This window comes from Chaetodon trifascialis, chromosome 10 (genome assembly GCF_039877785.1).
Source record: "Chaetodon trifascialis isolate fChaTrf1 chromosome 10, fChaTrf1.hap1, whole genome shotgun sequence".
Classification (NCBI taxonomy): domain Eukaryota; kingdom Metazoa; phylum Chordata; class Actinopteri; order Chaetodontiformes; family Chaetodontidae; genus Chaetodon; species Chaetodon trifascialis.
In genome coordinates, this window is record NC_092065.1 from 8,462,756 (window position 1) to 8,476,720 (window position 13,965).

General features: G+C 43.6%; 1 protein-coding gene across 1 annotated transcript; it reads left to right on the forward strand.

Moving 5' to 3' along the window:
• Window positions 1-348: 348 nt before the first annotated feature.
• LOC139337137 (transmembrane and coiled-coil domain protein 3-like) lies at window positions 349-12,727 on the forward strand. Its single transcript, XM_070971573.1, has 4 exons — window positions 349-637; window positions 8,867-9,834; window positions 10,072-10,207; window positions 10,670-12,727. The coding sequence occupies exons 1-4, from the start codon at window positions 572-574 to the stop codon at window positions 10,973-10,975; spliced, it is 1,476 nt and encodes a 491-aa protein (XP_070827674.1). The 5' UTR covers window positions 349-571; the 3' UTR covers window positions 10,976-12,727.
• The last annotated feature ends 1,238 nt before the right edge of the window (window positions 12,728-13,965 follow it).

Sequence of the window (13,965 nt, forward strand, 5' to 3'; positions counted from 1 at the left end):
TGTTTATTTTGATACTTCAAGAACAGTTTTCCGATGATACTCTGCTTTGATGAAACGTACACGCAGCTTCAAACATAATTTATTTCCTATTTTCTCGCCCACAACTTTTATTTCAGAAATGCTTTCCATTAGAAAGTCATTCATCATAAAACACTATAAAGTAAAGCCACACTTTAAACCATCATGGCCACATCTGTGGGAACTGAATTATCGGAGAAATTCCGTTGATCACAAACTAATTCCCAGACTTTATCATCCGCTGACAGGCACGCGTGTTGAAAGAGTTAACCCCTCCTCGATCAGCCACCCTGCACGCACAAATAGGCGGAGTTTGGGTTCACACACTCCAGTTTTTGTATGTTGAAGAGGGCAGCCAGTTTGTGTGTGAGTGTGTGTGTATGTGTGTGTGTGAAGGGGGAGAGAGAGAGAGAGAGAGAGAGATAGAGAGAGAGAGAGAGAGAGAGAGAGACGGGGTTAAACATGGATACGAGATTAGGCGTGAGTTGTAAACTAGTCCTGGCCTGAAGTGAAGAACCACCGGCTCCTTCACGAGCACACACACGGGATTATTATGCCCAGCGCCACCGTGTCCGTGCGAAGTTTATCAGAAGTAGAGAAATACCTCGGCAGCCAGATGGTGAGTATGCTGTGAGCGTGTTTTTGCAGCATCGCCGCGGCTCAGACGGCAGGTCCCGCACTGTACCAGCGGCGCATTGTTGTCTGTTCATCTCCGCGTCATGTGAACCCAACAGCTGCGCATTTCGTCCCCACAAAGAGCGTTTAAGCCTGTGATGCGTTCAGGCTCCGTGAGGCTCAGAGCGAAGAGGCGCGGCGGAAAGGCTGACTTGAAGTGTCTAATACAGTGAACGGAGTCCTGATCGGGACATTGTGGGTTTGCCTTGTGGCGAAATTAAGGCTGAAACTGAAGTTGTTTTCCATTAATCTGACACTCGTTTGATCGATTATTCGAGTCGTTGTTTGATCTGTTGAGTGTCATAAAATAGTGAAAGCTGCTTCCAGGCTGATGTCTTTCTAAAACTTCCTTGTTTTGCTCAGCTGACAGCCCAAAACTCAACAGCGTCCAGTTCAAGACATGCACAACATCCCCATGGGGTCGGAATGACTGAAGTGATTACTTGCGACACAAGTGCTTACTGATTAATTATCTATCAGTTGACTAACTCTTGACTGTATACTTTGAATTGAAACTGGTGGTTTTTAAAGATCGTCCAAATAACAATTTATTTATGCTGTAGTTTGAAGCGATGTTGTATTTGTCCTCCTCCTGTCAAATAAGATAGACTTACAGTACATCAGCAGCACAACCTCAAATTGAACCACAGAATGGAGTCAGTACAAAAATAAAGTAATATTATGAACAGAAATAGAAAGTCTTGAGGGGTTTCTGCAGAGCTTTTGTATTGAGTTCCATCTCACAGGCGTGTTTCTGTTTTTGTGGCCACTCAATGACTCAATGCCTGACCTAGTTTTTCAAGAGTACAAATTAAATTCTTACCTTAATCCCACTTTAGTTTACATGGCAACATTGTTTTTTCCTTTGCAGTCATTTACCACAGTGGGATCTGTAGTGTTTAAATAACAATGGCCTGATTACTGTCAACTACATGTTAAGTCTTCACACAGAAATGTAGTCTGTCAATTTTATTTATATAGCCAAATCACTAATGTTCCTGAAAGATCTTTACAATCTGTCTGGAAAAAAACAGACTCTCTAAACCCTGAACCTTACACAAACAGGTTTTGGGGAAAACCATTCAAGCATTTGCTAATGTTCATGAATGATGATGATGAAAAATCCCCTAAAGGCTGTGCCGGATCAGCATGAGTATGCACTGAAAGCCAGGTGCTCTCAGTTTCAGTGACACTGAGGTGAAGAATGCTCCGTTGAGTGTGCAACCAGAAAGTCGGTCAAGCATCGTGCAGCAGGTTGTTTCTCTTTCCAGCATGTGAGAGCCTTCAGGTCTGCCTCTCTTATCACCTGTAGTCTTCAAAGGTGGAGCATGACAGGTTGATGTACCCACCAACATGATGCTAAAGGGAGCTCTGACAGGTCCTCAACCTGTTTCGCTCTTATTTAAACTTCCCCTGCTGCCGCAGATACTAAAGTGTAACACCAACTCATATAAATGAATGAAACCAATAACTTGTTTTCCTCTGGAGTAGAGCTTCAAAGAATTATACGCAAGTGATTTGAGCCAGCTTCTAAAGCAAGCAATTAGACAGTTGTGGCATAACGATCAACACAATATAACAGAACAACGCGTCTGAGGATTTGGCTGCTTTATGGCCACTGGACTGTGCAATTATGCTTTTCCTCCTTTTGTTGGCCGCAAATGACATTCCAGTTTTGTTCCTCAAAAAGCCATTGTGCAGCAGATATAGTGGGTTAGAGGCCAAAGATGATGCAACACCTCCGTTTGAGAGGCTCGTCTTTAACCCTCGCTGGATGGTGGCTCTGCACAGCTTTGCGTGCCATTTCTCAGTGATGTGTCTGTCCTTGAATGAACCCTGTGCTTTACCTGCAGTGGCTCTCTGAGATTCATGTCACCGGACAAAAGCCTGGACATATTAGCCATCACATTAGTATAATTAGCAAGCCCTTAGTAAGCTGTGTTCTGTATTCTGTATGAGTCATTAAATGACAGCTATTATCCCATTTTTTATTCTCTTTTTATTTAGGTTTGTTATGTTTCACACTGAACAAGCTGCTTGACTCTTCACTTTCTGTGCTATGTCGTTAGCTCGATTCAGTCTCTCACTTTGAATCAGTACATTGAATATAGCTGCATATTTATCTTAATTGAATCCCATTCAATACTCTGCCAGTCCATGGGGGCAAGCAGATGCTGGGAGTGTTAATGGGCTATTGATTTAGTCCTGGACCAGCTTGTCTATGAGATAATGGCGAATACGTCTTAAGCCATTCATTCCGCTGACCTCCAGGGGATTAGTCATTCAGGAAACTCAAGACTTCAAACTCTCTAGCTGTTTTTTCCCCCCTTTTATTCTGATGATTCTGCATACGGTTTGGCTTCTAAATAAAGGTTTTGCAATCAAAGTGTGGCCACATAGGCAGCTGTGGGATGCAGATGAGAGGAGGAGGAGGAGGGGATGTTGGGTCAGCTTTCTGACTACAATCAAAGACGTGCTCCCTGTTGCTCTCACTCTCCCCCGCTCTGGTTTTCTTCCCGTTTCCCTGTGCGAGCTCCGAGTGGGAGAGCGTCTGTATCCATGAGGATCAGCTGGAGGGAATACCAATAAGCACCGCAGGCTTCTTCCCCTCTGTGGGTCTGCTCTCTGCTGAAGGGACGGTTTTGTTCCATCTCAATGAGTGTGCCAGCTCTACTGCCTTGTGTGTGTGTGTGTGTGTGTGTGTGTGTGTGTGTGTGTGTGTGTGTGTGTGTGTGTGTGTGTGTTTATTTGGGGTGCACACAGGCAATAACAGAGAAAACGCTAAACAAGTGCCACCCTATGCACCACACACCACAGCTTCATCATTTGATCCAGTTTCTTAGGTCACTGCTAACACCTGTGCTTGCAGTTGCATGTGTCTGTGTGCCTGCATGACCTGACCTTACACTGTGTACCGATGGTTTCATCAGATTACTGCTGCGATTGTGAGTACTTACAAACATTACTTCCTCATAACGGGTACAATGCCTTCCTGTTTGCAAAAGAAAGCCAACGTCCCCTCCAACAGGGTGGGACAGCAAGTTTAGCAAGAAAGAGGCTCAGTTTCTTTACATTTGGCTAGTCTGAACCAATATTTATTTCACCAGTACTGCTCAGTATTTAGTTCACACCCACTGTATACACGCCTGGATCTAAATTATTTGTGCACCTCAGTCCAGTTCAGGACTTTAAATGCAGAATTGCTGCTTTGCTGCGGCTTCTGGGGCAGTTGAGAGTACGGCCTGTTTTTGCATGTAGAATTGAATCACTAACTAGAGCATTGATCCAGGAGAGAGCACTCTGCAGTGCAAGTTAAGCAGCATCTGCAGTTTCTGACGACTCCCCCGACTTTGCACCCAAAATCTAGCAAAGATTTGGGAAGATTTCTCAGGCAGAGCATCACACTCCCTTGTTGGGTTAAGATTGTGGCTAATACAGCCGGATCTTTATGTTATGCTGTCTAGTGAGGTCAGAGCGTAAGTATTAAATGGGTCACGGTGTTGGACAGACGCTGTGTGTTATGTAGGACAGCGTGGGGGACAGGGGGCTCATACAGGGCTGAGGTGTGAGTGAGGCACCCTTGAGGCACAAAGGCCTCCTGCAGCTCCTGTTGGTGGAGATGATGATGATTGGGATGATGCATGCTGATGCGTCCTGATGTTTGGGAGCATCCTCCCTTTGTTCTGTTCCCGTCCTCTTATCTGTTTTGGTTTCTTTCTCTCTCTTGTGTTTCCCACTTCCTGTCTGGTTCTCCTCCTCTGCTCTACTGACACACTAATATCAGTGTTTGAGTCAAACAGCAGTGGGCGTACGCGTGGCTTGTTATCTTCAAAAACAACATTTTCTCACATTTATGGTGATAAACCATTTTTTAATTTTAAGCATATGACCAGACAGATGGATCTCACATGGTCCAGCTTTCAAATCCCAAAGAATCACAGTCAGAGGGTGGACGAGTTAATCATATTGCTAAGGACCCGCGTGCAGGTCACCTGGTTATAGATGGAAAAGCTGCCTCTTCACAAACTCTGCTCTAGGTTATATCTGTGACCTCTCGGTAAAGGACAGTCCACCTAACTGCCAGACTTTACCGCTGCCATCTGCCGCGTCGTAGCAGATTTCTCCCCTGTTAGTAGGCTTTCACCCCCCCCCCCAACTCCCCTGCCATCTCCAGCTCTCCCCATAGACCTTCAGTCCTCGCACTGTTTCACCCCCCCCACCTCAACAACCCCTGGAGAACACATGCATAAGTGTTTGGGAGAAACAGAGTGAAAAGTAGGGCAGCTCCTCAGCAGATTTGGGAGGACGTTTTCATCAGCATGAGGCTAATTCATTGCGCAGAGCCACTCATCCAGAGAGACCCTTGGATTGCTCCAGCAGTTCGTCAGCATGGGTAGAAGTCTTGAGTAGCAGCAGCGGCGGTGGAAACAGGCTTATGAAATTGAAATCTTGCAATTTTTGTTGAGTGATTTATCGGGAAATAGATGTTATCCTTGTTTTTTGGGTTCTAGTGTAAAACATCTGGGTCGTGTTATTCGTGTTATTTGAGCTGCTCTCGTGAATCAGGCCCGTGATTCATAAGAGCCGAAAGCCACCTTGGTTTTTTATAGGAAAAGATTTGATCCACTTTATGCCTTGCCTGTATCGATGATATCACTGCAGCTTGAAGCAATAAACGTACACTTCTGTGCTCTGTGTTTGGCCCCTAATGCTACAGAAGGGAATATTGCATAACATTTCAGATTAAGGCTGGTGGTGGGAGAGAGCCTGAGGAGCTAGCTTAGTTCCAGTGCTGCAGAAATAGTGTGCAGTCCAAGCTGTCTGGTCAAACAGGCAGCTCTTTGTGTTAGTTGTTTGAAAACTAAAAAGACTGGGTAATATGAGCAACCTACACACAAGCCTGCCCTACGCTTCCTCTTGAAGAAGGAGGATATTAGGCTCCTCTTTCTTTTGTATGACAAACAGGTTTGACAAAAGGGCACGTGATGTGTGAACCTGATTGTCTTGTAAGATATTACATGGCAGGAGCAGGACTGTGATTGGGCGCAGGCCTCCTCAGGCTACACGTCAGGCCAGGAATCCATATGCAGTAGCTCGCTCATCAGAGTCCTGGACAGAGCAGAGGTAGGACATGACAAAGTGTGCTTTTTTCTCTGGAAACAAAGAGTCCAGTGTTCAAGAAGGACAGATGCCAGAGAGGGGGAGAGATTGGGATGAGGACAGAGGCTGAAATACCCCTGGCATGCTTGGAGAAAGAAGCATGGCATTCTCTGGTTATGCATTATACATAAATAAGTATATATTATCTATGTACAGTATAATTGTAAGCACAGTTTTTATGTAAACTAGAGCTGAGCTCAGTTTCGCTTGTACCAACAGGACTAGTGTCAGCTATATTCAGTGAACAGAAAACTTAGTTTGCTTACATCCTGTCAGGAGTTGGAGTTAATGTGTGTGTGTTTGCCTGTCCTTGGCTGCCCGCTCCATTGCCAGTGTTTTTAAAGAGAGGCTCCATCGTTTCACAAAGCCGGCTCAAATCGTCTTTCACAGCCCTCACGGGGGATAAAGCATCAGGGCAGCACAGAGCCTCTCAGAGGCTGATGTCCACACAGAACTTCATTTCAATCTTTTATCTAATTGATTCATTCAGCTATGCACCACTTGCCAGGCAGCTATCAAAGGCAGGCCTGAGCCCAGCCACTGATCTGCACTGTGATATTAGGAAAAGCACTGAAATGAAAGTTTGTTGTGTCAACATCTATATGTAACATTTGTAGATATATGTACGGTCAGTGCATTCCTAACTAATGTTACTCGACAGTGGAAGTCCACCCATCCTGAGAGTGATGATCGATAAGTTTCCCAAAAAAAAGTTCTTTGGTGTACTTCTGGTGGTAGTAATGCACTGCAAATAAATCTGTCCTGTAAAACTCAAAAACTTGCAATCAATGCTGCACTTCCTTGGTCCCTAAGCAGTATACCTATCAAATGCAGAGCTGATTGGATGAGGGGTTGTAAATCTCAGGCCAGACAGAGACTCCTTCATTTTAGTTAGATGTTCAAACAAGACTGCACATTACAGCCATGCCAGCGGCTTGTTGAAGCTGTAGGCGCTAGCGCTTTGAGGTAAAATGCAAATGCTAGCTCGATAACATGCTGACGTTTAGCAGGTTGGCCTATATTGATCGCTATCTTAGTTTAGCGTAAACACATCTGGGGCTGATGTGAATGATATTGGTTTTTGGTATGTCATTATAAAACAAAGTACCGGACAAATATGAGGTTGTTACAGGAAATGTCAGGGGATCACCCTTTGGATTTATCCCCTGAGTAAAATAAATTTCTATAGTTATAGATTTTTAAGTCTGGACCACAGACAGACAGACAGACAGACAGACAGACAGACAGACAGACAGACAGACAGACAGACAGACAGACAGACAGACAGACAGACAGACACCCTTAGGGCCAAAACAAGTACAGCTTCTGTGTTGCACATTATGGTGTGTGTTCTAGTAATAACTGAAGATTTGAGAGATGACACACCAAATTGTTGCTCACCGTGTCGGCCTTGCAAACAAGTTTGACTAGTTCTTTGAATGTGATCTCACTGTGCCAACAGCAAGTAAATGGGAAAGTACATGTGTAACTGGATTGAGAGGGGAATAGTCCTGCTGAATGTCTTTGTTTTAGTTAAAGTATCTGCTATATGTAGCTATATGTTTGTGTGTGTGTACTAGTGTATGAATAGGCATGTTTAATCATCCTATTATTGGCAAACCCTCTCCCGAGTTCCGCCTGACAGTCATGTGTTGAGGACTGTCAGTGTGTGGTGACTGTTAGTTAATTGTAAAGGTGCTTATCTTGCAATATGTAACCATGACGTCACAATGTAGAAATGCTAAGCAGGATTGGGCCTTAAGTCTGCTTGAGTTAGCTGTGATCTGTTTATTTGCTTGAAAGTAGCAGCATTACATTTGTTAAGGATTAGTGCAGCTTTGTACAAACCATAGTGCTTGTTGTACAACACTTTGTATTAGGCTTCATCAGCTTACACCTCCTACTATTACCCTGGTGTTGCACTGTGATCAACTTGCAAGATGCGGTGGCTTGTTAGGCCACCACTACATTGCAGTGTATTGCACTTGAAGTGACACCTCTGTTTTACAAATGCTGCTCTGAAACCTGACTACATCTTTGTTGCTTTTGTCTTTATGGAAGGTGTTCTGGTTTCATGCCATAGTTCAGCTCACTTACTTGAACCATACTTATTCTGTTTCAGTTCCTTAAATCTACAGCAGACAACTCAAGAGTTCTGTGCTTGACAGTTTCTGTCTGATGTGTCAATAAGCCAGTGACTCTAATGTTGAGCCTCTGTCAGAAAATGCTAATGTATTGTATAAAATAGGGGACAGTGTCTGGAAAAGGGATTTCCTGAGCCTTGTGGCCTTGTGTGACATTATCACTGACCTACATTAGATGTACACGCTCCACTTCTTTCACACACATTAATAGTTGTTATTTGAATTTTGTCATCTGTGTCATCTATGTGCTATACTGTAAACAAACAGGATTAAGTTCTGCCTCTGAAAACGTAACAGATGTGCCAAATAAGAGCATTACATACACGCACAGATGGTCTCACAGTGGCAAAAGCAGACAGGCTGAGTAGAGCAGAGACAATGGCTCACTATGTAGAATCACTGTATATGAAGAGCAAATTGAAACATAAAAACATTACCAGCCAGTTTTCAGACACACAAAGCAACAGCAACACCACTAGACACAGCTACAATGGAGTCCATGGGGCATAACAACCCCGGCACCCCTCCAGCAATTATCCAAAACATTCATTTGAGAGTGAAAATGAAATGTTTGTTATAAATGTCCATTGCACTTAGCTGTTCAACTTTGCCCAAACATACACTGTTTTTGGTTGCACATAATGATAATAAGAAAAAACTGTCTGTATAAAGAATCTGGTGATTGAACATAAAATACTGTCGTAATCATAACCAAGAGGAATGAATGCCAGAGCTAAAAAATGGGGTCCAGTTTGAAATGGAACTTGTTTTACTTATCAGACACATTTCCATCGTAAAAAGATCTTTCTTGCAAAAGCTCTGTATCTAACGCAGTATCTGTCTCTGATCTTTGTTTCTCCTCCTTGTAGGACAGGAGTTCTCTGAGCATCTCTGCGTCCATGCGTCGGGGTTCTTCAGAGAACAACTTGGATCTGGATCTGAGCGATGGAAGTCCTGGTCCTGCTCTTGGCTTCGAGGTCCAGCGTAGTCGTTCTTGCTTGGACAACCTCCAGCAGAAGATACTGAAAGTCACAGAGCAGCTGAAGATTGAGCAGACGGCGCGGGACGAGAACGTCGCAGAGTACCTGAAACTGGTAAACAGTGCAGACAAGCAGCAAGTAGGGCGCATCAAGCAGGTGTTTGAGAAGAAGAACCAGAAGTCAGCTCAAAACATTGCCCAGATGCAAAAGAAGCTGGAGCAGTACCATCGAAAGATGAAGGACAATGAAATCCACCACAGCTCATCACCTCATCCGCCCACTGTCAAACACAGCACCATACCCAGGGAGTCTCCCCGACAGCTGCTGAGAGATATGACGGGCAGCGGCCGACACCCTACCATGGACAAGATCAAGACCATCGGACCAGGCGTTTCCCTCTCCCCTCCTTTCTTCTTCAGCAAGCCCCGAGAATTTGCCAACCTTATAAGGAACAAGTTCGGCAGTGCTGACAACATCGCCCACCTCAAGACCTCTCTCGACGCTTCCTCGCCGCTGCCCACTGACGGTGCAGGAAAAGGGCTGAGTAGCAGCACCTCTATGGTGGGCAAGCCCAAGTATCCCAGTGATGATGAGTGCTCCTCAGGGAGTGCTTCCATTTCAGCAGACAGTAACGGGAACCCAGCGGGGGCAGGAGCATCAGCGGGGCAGATGCAGGGTCAGGGTCAGGGTCAGCAGGCCGGGGAAGACGGCCAGAGCAGATTGGCCCTGAGCCTGGAGGAGGTGAGCGAGATCAAAGAAGCCCAGAACCAGCTGGAGGAGGATATGGAGGAGCTGAAGTCTCAGTTTAAAAGAGAGTATGGCATCATTACCCAAACACTGCAGGAGGAGAGATACAGGTGTGTTTATATTACTTAATATTTCATTGTAATACAGCAGCAGGTCTAATGTCTAACGTTTATGCTAATGTCCTCATGTTGAGAATTGACATGATTACTATTAGCGTAAACATTTAAATAAGTATTTACTAAATGGCACATGTTATTCATCACATTAGCATCCACAGAAGCACTTCACATACAATATCTCTCTATGAATAATTCTAATTTTCTGCATCCTCCTGCTCCGACTGCCAGGTATGAACGTTTGGAAGACCAACTAAACGACCTGACAGAGCTTCACCAACATGAGATGACTAATCTGAAGCAGGAGCTGGCCAGCATCGAGGAGAGGGTGGCCTACCAGGCTCAAGAAAGGGCCAGAGACATACAGGTATATAATATTCAAAAGTGCTCTATATATTACATAGTGATGCTTGACTTGGAAATTGCAGACCATGTGAAGTACCTGTGTGGCATTTGGGTGGAGTGTCAGCAGGAAGTTTGGTAGGAGGAAACAAATTTAAATGCATTATTATAGATTGAAATAACATCGCTGAAGCTTTTCTGATGTCCATTAATAAGACTGCTGTCATCAGTCCAAGTGATGAGTCTATAACCATGTAGAGCTGAATGTGTTAGTTCCTTCATGAGATAACAAAATCAAAGTCTGTTTTCTCATTTGACATTTATGACAATACAAATCTCTGTCCTTGCGTCTCTTTGCTGACACATAATTAATCTTTTTGGGGAATTTTGGGTAATTGAGGATTAAAAGGTCAGCAAAATGCCACTCAGCCCCTTGGAAAACATCCAGACCCACACTGTGTCTCTCCATCACCTTCGTCTCTCTCAGGAGGCTCTGGAGTCATGTCAGACGCGAGTGTCCAAGCTGGAGCTGCAGCAGCAGCAGCAGCAGCAGACGGTCCAGCTCGAGAGCCGCGATGCCCGGGTCCTGCTTGGGAAGAGCATCAACATCATGCTGGCCATCATCACCGTCATCCTGGTGTGCGTCTCCACTGCTGCCAAGTTTGCTGCACCGCTGATGAGGAGCCGGCACCACGTGGTCGCTACCTTCCTGGGAGTTTGTTTTTTGACCATATTCTGGAAGAACTGGGAGCGTTTACAGTATGCCATAGACAGGTTGCTGGTGCCTGCCTGATAAGTGCACACTTTAAACAACACCGCAGCAGCCTGGACGCTGTCAGTTGTCACGGCGGGACTGTCTAAGAGGATTGGTTGTACAATCGTCAGAAGACATGCATTCAGTTTTTTAAAGTCAGACTGAAATTAAATGTTTGTGATTTTTTTCTTGTCTAGAACTTGAATGTGTGTTACTAACAATTTTCATTTAACCTTTAAAATAATATTTATATAACAGTACATGTTGGGACTTCCCTCTGTGGATTGCTATGAAATCATCACAAGACGTAAAAAGGCAGTTCAAGGGTTAAGAAGGGTGAAGAGAAGTGCATTATCACTACAGTGCAGCAGCATGGCACTCACTCTTTCCCACAGTTTTCACGGAAATGACTGGTAGATTAGGTCAAATTTAGCAAATGATTCTTCTTTGACATTTTGCTTCAGCTCAACTTTAACATCTCTCAAACTGTTGCAAGCGTGCACATACAAACGAAACCGAAACCTCAAACTTGGTCATTCTTTGGCCACATCTGTGAAATGCTAAAGGTGGCTGACAGGAGGGTTTTGTTACCTCTGCACAGAGACAGCGTGGCTGTTTTCCTCTATTTTTAGTCTACATGCTAAGCTAAGCTAAATGGCTACGGGTTGTAGCCTTACATTTAGCATACAGACATGAGAGTGGTATCAATCTTCTAATCTAACTCTCACAAAAAAAGCATATTTCCCCAAATGCTGAACTATATCTTTTAATGAAGAATCTCCAGAATGACTACAGCACACCGGCAATGGTCATCCTGTTTTGTTTTTTCTTTTTTCAATGTGTGTTTACTTTCTCTATTCCTTATTGCCTTGTCTTCTGTGTATGGTCACTCATCTTTTAAATTCTGTTTACTACTCCTGATGTTTAAAGTGCAATACTTTCAATTTCTACGAGCACTGTTTTTAAAATGTTTCTTTTCTGACTTACATCAGTGTTTTACACGGCGTTGGCGCTGGGGGGTTGGGGTTCGGTGAGGAAGTGTCATTAATGTTGGCGTGAGAGATCCATAACCACTGAAGCCACTGCTGGGCTCTGATAAGACCAGCTGTCTCCTCTCTCAAGGGCCAAAAATCAATCCCTCTGCATTACCGTGCTGATAGCGCGGTAATATCAACACACACCAGCTTTCATGTGCAAGCACACATGCACACGCACCCAAGCAACACAAAAACAGGCTTGGCACCCTTTATGTCTTATAGATCTGATGTTTGTCTTTTACTAATGATGTGATTGAGAACTGGTGGGTTATACTGTGATGCAAGCCTTTTTCAGAGGAAAAATGCACATCCCTTTCTTTAAAGAAGCAACAAACAGCCTTCAGTGCTCCAGTGATGACGGAGGGGCACATTACAGGCTCTGAACTAGGTGATGAACTAGGAGCCTTTTTCCTTTTTTTTCTTTGGACTGACTCATGTATTATTTCATGTTTATCTTATGAAAATTGCCTATGAGGATGTCACATGAAGCTACGGACCACTTTTGAATGTTTGTCTGCCATTGTAACATGTTTATGTCGATGTTTTCTGTCGTTTGTTGTTCTACTGACAGTATCGTATGGTTTTGTTGTCGTCTTGACATGTTTGAGGACGTTTTACCTGCAGAACTACAGATCTGGTTTACATTCTCTTTTCATCTCTGGTGCACTATGTGATCAATCAGTTGTATTTTCATGCATTACGTGCCTTTGTCTGACAATTTCTGTTAAATTAAACAAGACTTTTTAATCAATTTGACACTGATGTTCGGAATTGGACTTGTTTGTCATTGTGTTTTGTCATGGGATGGGTTTCTCTCACTGTTGATAGATCTCAGCAGTGTAGACAACAGTCAGGAAATCACAGACTACTTCACCATTTGTATTAAAAAGGAAACTGAGATGCAAGTTTGCTCACTCACTGAAACTTCCTGAAAGTGACCTATTTAGATTAACAGAGGCTATTGAGTACTCTCCTCATTAATAAAACTTGTGATTATCTTTAAATTCCTTTGGGGCATTTGCACCAGAAGAATCGACCTTTAGAAAAATTTCATAAGCGTACTGTTTCTAACAAATTACACCGCAAATATTTCCTGTCCTCTAACTGCTAAATACTCTCCTCCACCACCACTGGGGGGTGTAGGTGCTGCACTGTTGACACAACAGATCAAGACAACATGTTGGGAGGCTGCAGCATCTTACACAGCCTTCATAATACAAACCAGATTTTAGACTTGCTTTATGTGGAGATGACTAATTCCCATTCTGTCTAAATCAATACCACAACTGCACACAAAGACTCCAATGTCACAGAAGACAGACAACCCTCTTCTGCAGCAGTAATATCATGAGCAGTGTGGAAGGGTAGCGCCCCCTGCTGTTGTCACAAATAACGATTGGAACGACAGCTTTTCTGCACATTTGAACAATTTTCTGCACATTTTTTCCTCATTGCAGAATATTTCTGTATATTTCCATTAACTTCAAATCTAGGTCATACTGTAATCCATACTGTGAAGAGCAATGCTGTCTGTAGACCGTGACGGCTGTGGTTTCCATCAGGGTGGACTTTGGTAGCCAGGATGCTGATGATGAGGGAGAGGTAGATCTATGATCCCTCAGCCAAGCTGGTACACGCAGTAACACTTAATGATAAAGGCACCAATCATATACTTAAGTAATGCTTAACTAATGCATGACGTGGTAATTCAATGCATGACAAAGTCACTGTGACTTTAGGGGATTAGTTCACACTTAATTATGAAACGTTAACTCACAGTTACTTTATACATTAATTGATATGGGACCAAATCTGCTGGATTCCAGTTGCATAAAACTTTATTTCAGACACATGTATTTGTTCAGTGCCTGCTCTCATATGAATATGAAGGTTGATGCAAACATTTGCATAAATGCACACATTAATATGTAAATATAGTTATATAAGTAAACTTTAATATAACTGAAATCCAGCTAACTTGATCACACATCA

Coding starts and splice junctions, on each gene's coding strand:
- LOC139337137 (XM_070971573.1), top strand. CDS start 572: ATGCCCAGCGCCACCGTGTCCGTGCGAAGTTTATCAGAAGTAGAGAAA. Junction 638..8,866: donor AATACCTCGGCAGCCAGATG/GTGAGTATGCTG, acceptor TCCTCCTTGTAG/GACAGGAGTTCTCTGAGCAT. Junction 10,208..10,669: donor AAAGGGCCAGAGACATACAG/GTATATAATATT, acceptor CGTCTCTCTCAG/GAGGCTCTGGAGTCATGTCA.